We start from the raw sequence: 5965 nt of genomic DNA on the forward strand, positions 1-5965 counted from the left end.
CACAATATATATTTATATTAGCTCACCACAATAGCCAAACACACAATGCCATTTATTCACCGCAAAGGTAGCTTTCACAAAACCCACAAATAGAGATAAAATTAATCACTAACCTTGAACAACTTCATCAGATGACAGTCTTATAATATCATGTTATACAATACATTTATGTTTTGTTCGAAAATGTGCATATTTAGAGGTACAAATCCTGGTTTTACATTGTGAATATGTAGCCATGATGCACCAAATTGTCCGGAGATATTTTGGACGGTCACGTAATCTAACCAAAGAACTCATCATAAACTTTACTAAAAAAGACATGTTGTACAGCAAATGAAAGATACATTGGTTCTTAATGCAACCGCTGTGTTAGATTTAAAAAAATAACTTTAGTACAACATACAGTATGCAATATTGTGAGACAGCGCTCACATATTCTCCGCCTTGTTGGAGCCAACACAAACCACAAAAATATGAAATAACATCATAAATATTCTCTTACTTTTGATGATCTTCCATCAGAATGTTGTGCAAGGAGTCCTAGTTCCAGAATAAATCGTTGTTTTGTTTTAGAATGTCCATTTTTTCTGTCGAATTAGCAACTTTGGCTAGCCATGTGGAGGGCACATGTCCAAGAAATCTTTGCGCACTGAACGAAAAATTCCCAAATTCCCAATAAACGTCGAATAAACTGGTCAAACTCGGTTGAAAATCCTACTTTAGGATGTTTTTCTCATATGTATCCAATAAAATCAGAGCCGGAGCATTTCGTCGTGTATACGTAACGCATTTCAGAAGACAATGTTAGGTTCCCTGGTGCACAGTTGAATACTGACAAAAGAGCGGACCGGTCACTCCAAAAGCTCTCATTCGGTCTCAGATCAAGCTAGACACCCCATTCAACATTCTACTGCCTGTTGACATCTAGTGGAAGGCGTATGAAGTGCATACAGATCCATAAATATAAGCCAGTTGAATAGGCAGGCCCTGACAGAGAGCCCCATTTTCAGAATTTTCACTTCCTGTTTGAAAGTTTGCTGCCAAATGAGTTCTGTTTTACTCACAGATATAATTCAAACAGTTTTAGAAACTTCAGAGTGTTTTCTATCCAATAGTAATAAAATACATATTGTATGATCTAGAACAGAGTACGAGGCCGTTTAATTTGGGCATGATTTTTTCCCAAGTGAAAACAGCGCCCCCTATTAAGAAGAAGTTTTAAGCAGTACTTTAAAGTATTTTTACTTAAGTACTTTACGCCATTGAATACCATTTTCCTTTTTTTACGCTGAAGGAGAAAAACGGAAACAAAAAGAGCAGGTAAGAGCATCACTTAGTGGTGGAAATAAGAAAGACAGGCTGGCTTTGCGACAGACTCGACTACTTCACAGCAACAGTCTCTACCAACAACAAGCATGGCTACTGCGTCTGGGAGCACTTGTCAAGAAGGAGAAAGGAGTGAATGCGATGATGGAGGAGGCGACAATAGTGACTCAGCAAAAGAGACTACTTCGGGAAATGCTTCGCAGAAGAAACCCGTTTGTCTCATAGTGCTTGGCATGGCAGGGTCTGGAAAAACAACTTTTGTGCAGGTAAGCTAAAACGAGCTAATGTTGGCTAACTAACTGTTAGCACTACAGTAGCTAGGTAAGTTAGCTAGCTAACGTTACCAGTACGGTGTATGAGACATAGCTATGCTAGCTCAACCAAACTAAGCACAATTGTTTTCTGGAATTTAGTCTTTTTCTTCTTTGCTATATAGTCAAGCAGTTTGGAAACGGTATATATTAGCTAAGTCACGGACATCTGGGTTTTAACTTAGCTACCTATGCTAACGTTACCTAGCTAGAGCTGACGTTGTTGATATTCCTTCTCAGCGACTCAATGCTCATCTTCACACCAAGAAGTCTCCTCCATATGTAATCAACCTAGACCCTGCGGTGCACGAAGTTCCTTTCCCAGCCAACATTGGTAAGAAATCATTCTGACCACCATGCATAACCATGCATGTGTCTGGCATCATGTTGATACTGTAATACTTCTTGCCAATCATTAATTTGTTGAATGTTCAGAAAGGTATGTTTTTTTCCCCTTGGTATTCTATTGATAGAATTCAAGAATTGTAAATATGTTGATATCCCACGACACTATTATTGTATTAGCTAGCTAGCATGGCTAATAAGTAACTGAAAGCTGCTTATTGTCCCCTTGTAGATATTCGTGACACAGTGAATTACAAAGAAGTAATGAAGCAATATGGCCTAGGTCCTAATGGAGGAATTGTCACCTCGTTGAATCTCTTTGCTACGAGGTTTGATCAGGTAGGCCCAACTCTTTTTCTGTTGTAACAGGACGTGTATTTGACACCTAGACTGTCCAATAGATGTCACTATTATTGCTTGCACAATTTGAATATTATGAATCAAAATCTCCCATTTTGCCTTCTCAGGTCATGAAATTCATTGAGAAGAAACAGTACAATCACCAGTAAGTATTTTTTTTAAATCTGAAAGTTAGTAGATGTACTCCTGGTAAGCATAGAAGAAGCATAGTTAGTACAGCGTTGTACTGTTGTTTTGCCATCCCCTTTTCTGGTGTGTACCTACCTACCTTCCCTAACCTTTGACCTATGTCTACAGATATGTGTTGATTGACACTCCTGGACAGATAGAAGTGTTCACCTGGTCAGCGTCTGGAACCATCATCACTGAAACTCTGGTGTGTAGTAGTAATGTGTTATAACATTTAGGCCTAAAGATATGACTAGATGCAACATAATTGTGATCTGTTTGGTGTCTGTGTGAATGTGTTTCCAGGCCTCTTCCTTCCCCTGTGTGGTGGTCTACGTGATGGACACGTCTCGCAGTGTCAACCCAGTCACCTTCATGTCCAACATGCTCTACGCCTGCAGGTCTGACACTGTAGGGAGCACTAGCTACTTTCCGATGGTCAAATAAAACCACAAATTGGTTCGAACAAATTGAATATTTGACATATGGGCAATAAAGAACTAGTGTGGGGCTTTTGCTTGTTCACTTTGTGACTGTGTCCCCCCTACCCACCAGCATCCTGTACAAGACAAAGCTGCCCTTCATTGTCATCATGAACAAGGTAGGAAATGATTGGAACACTTTCATCAAACCACTTTAACTTGGTAACAGTGAATTACTGAATGAGGGGAAAAACTATAGGTGTGTAGTCGTAGGTGTTGACATGCTCAAAGGAAATATGTTTTTGGGGGAGGATAATAATACAGAGATAACAAACCACAGATTTTGGTACATGTCTGTGTTGTGTGGTTTCAGACAGACATAATCGACCACAGCTTTGCGGTGGAGTGGATGCAGGACTTTGAGGTGTTCCAGGACGCTCTGAACCAGGAGACGTCCTACGTCAGCAACCTGACGCGCTCCATGAGCCTTGTGCTGGATGAGTTCTACACCAACTTACGGGTATGCGTCTGTCTTTCAATACATTATGCTTCTTCAGTGCACACTTCTGTGAACTGTATGTAGTATTATTTGTGTGTGATCTGCATGTGTGTATGTGAGACAATATTCTATGAGTTTTGTGTTGGACTTTTACATCAACCTATGGGGAAGTGTTTCTGTGCATTTTTGAGAGGGTTTATCGCGTGTTCCCTCTGATTGGTCACGTCTGTGTTTCATGTGCAGGTTGTGGGTGTGTCTGCAGTCACAGGCAGCGGATTGGACGATTTCTTTGTTCAGGTGGCAGAGGCTGCAAAGGAGTACGAGACGTGAGTGAGGGGGCTGCTCTGCAAACACGCACACCACTGTGTAATATTTGTGTGAAAATTAATTGTTTTGTGTTGTTCAGGGATTATCGTCCTGAATATGAAAGACTTCATAAAGAACTGGTGAGTGTTTAAATACCAATGCTACGTCTGCGCACAATACTGAGAACTACTGTATGTTTGCCAGTGTGTGTGCACGGGACATCTATCATTCTCTGACGGTCCTGGTATGTCCTCCAGGCCGATGCTCAGAGCAGGAAGCAGCAGGAGCAGATGGAGCATTTACAGAAGGACATGGGAGCTGTTGCCATGGAGACGACCTCACGGACAGGTGTGTGTGTGTGTCCATGTTTGTGTGCCTGTGAGAGAGAGAGTGACCCCCGAAGCATTACGTGCTTGATTGTGTGAGTGTAAGAGATCACATTTTGTGTATTATATGCTAGGTGTTCTGTGAAATAAATAATGAAATGCCACTTCCTGTCCTCCAGGGGAAGCTGATGTGGCGGGCCGAAGTGATCTCATCTTCAATCGTGGTAACCCTGATGAGGATGAGGAAGAGGAGGGGGAGGACAGCGACACGGATGACATAGATCACAACGGTACGGGGAGAAACTTTTTTAGTGGCCTCAAGGTCCTATCATTGATTTAACCCATAACATCAAATCACCTTGTATTCCTAACAACAAGCTTAATCATGATTCGTGAATGATTCTTGCGTGGAAAGCAAAGATTTGTTACAAAAATATGATCAAACACACAAAAATACTGGCAATATAAGTTCCCTTGTTGACTTAACATATCATCCCTTTCAGTGACTGAGGAGAGCAAGGAGGGCACAGCCTTCGGGAACTTCCTGAAGGAGAGGAAAGAAGTGGTGCAGGTACGAAATAGGAAGTCTCAATGATGTCTGGAGGACCCTGTAAGGATGCCACTTTAGATTATGGAGATACACCTAGGTGTGTTGGCTACTGGGACTTCTATCCCTACCTGCATGCCTACTGGTCCCCTCTTCACAAGTGCTGAACTTCATTGGACTGATGCAGTGTTGCAGTTCAACTCTGACTTGAAAATTAGTATTTTTCCTTGTGAATGCAAGTGTTATGTAGGTTTTTTGTTTGATCTTACTAACTGCAACTTATCAAGTTAAGGACAATATTTTTGCATAAGTGTTGGAAAAAGTGAACCACTTGTTTCCTATTTCTTTGTCAGAAGCTCGAGACTCATTTAGTTTATAAGGGAGGGTTATTGAGATAATGGCTGATGGAATAATGTACTTGTATCCTATTATTTTTATCCTAAGTTGTTTTATTGCATATTGTTTGTAAGTTCATTCTATGAAGCTTCATTCTTCCTATCTGGGGAATGCTCTTTAACAGTCACATAGTCCTGGAAGTGTATATTTTTGTATCACAATGTTTTCTTTTTTAGTGCAAATGTGCTCATGTTAAAGTCCTGTAGTGTTGTTTGTCTCGATCATTTTTAAAGCTAAATAAATTGGTTATGAATGTGTTCAGCCTAGTCGTGTGTGGCTTCGTGAGATGCACACTGCCATATGTGAATGAAACTATGGGGTGAGGGGGTGGATAGCCGGAATATTCTGGATTCTACGCCTTCTCGCCATCTGGCCTAAGAATCAAACTGGCATTCACAAATACAGCAGAATGGTATTCTGTGAAGACTGAAAATACAGTTTATTTTACCTTGCTGCAGATGGGTATGGCATCATTTGCCTACAGAATGACCGCAAATGAGTTTACAGATTAAAACACATTTGTTAGAGGAAATTCACAAATGTTTACGTGGCCTTATTTTGACTCTTTCTGTGCTTGAAGGTGATATCCCAAACGTAAAAAAATAAAATCTCCATATTTTGTCTCTTCTCAGAGTGATCACTTGCCATAGACTACAATGCATTATGAAAATGTGTCTAGACATGTTATATAAAATGCTGAAACACTCAAAACCGTATGTTATTACATCAGAATGTCATTGTGGATTTTGTTTCTGCACTACATTTATTTAGATGTTTTTTTGTATGTTCCACTGTCCCATATTTGCATATTTTAGTTGTTTTAAACGACATCATTCAAACACGGATGTGCTGGGACATTATGCAGAATGAGGTTCTGATGCATTATGAGTTGTTTTATAACATGCTTTACACACATTTTCATAATGCATAGTAGTCAATGGCAAGTGATCACTCAGCAA

At 40.2% G+C, this 5965-nt stretch overlaps 1 protein-coding gene across 1 annotated transcript; it reads left to right on the plus strand.

Annotated features, from left to right (window-relative positions):
• Positions 1-1378: 1378 nt before the first annotated feature.
• On the plus strand, positions 1379-5263 carry gpn1 (GPN-loop GTPase 1). Its single transcript, XM_023994230.2, has 13 exons — positions 1379-1592; positions 1878-1971; positions 2215-2321; positions 2450-2487; positions 2640-2718; positions 2817-2911; positions 3066-3111; positions 3306-3452; positions 3675-3757; positions 3838-3877; positions 3995-4085; positions 4243-4353; positions 4567-5263. The coding sequence occupies exons 1-13, from the start codon at positions 1416-1418 to the stop codon at positions 4656-4658; spliced, it is 1200 nt and encodes a 399-aa protein (XP_023849998.1). The 5' UTR covers positions 1379-1415; the 3' UTR covers positions 4659-5263.
• Positions 5264-5965: the final 702 nt, after the last annotated feature.

This window comes from Salvelinus sp. IW2-2015, linkage group LG9 (genome assembly GCF_002910315.2).
Source record: "Salvelinus sp. IW2-2015 linkage group LG9, ASM291031v2, whole genome shotgun sequence".
NCBI classification, from domain to species: domain Eukaryota; kingdom Metazoa; phylum Chordata; class Actinopteri; order Salmoniformes; family Salmonidae; genus Salvelinus; species Salvelinus sp. IW2-2015.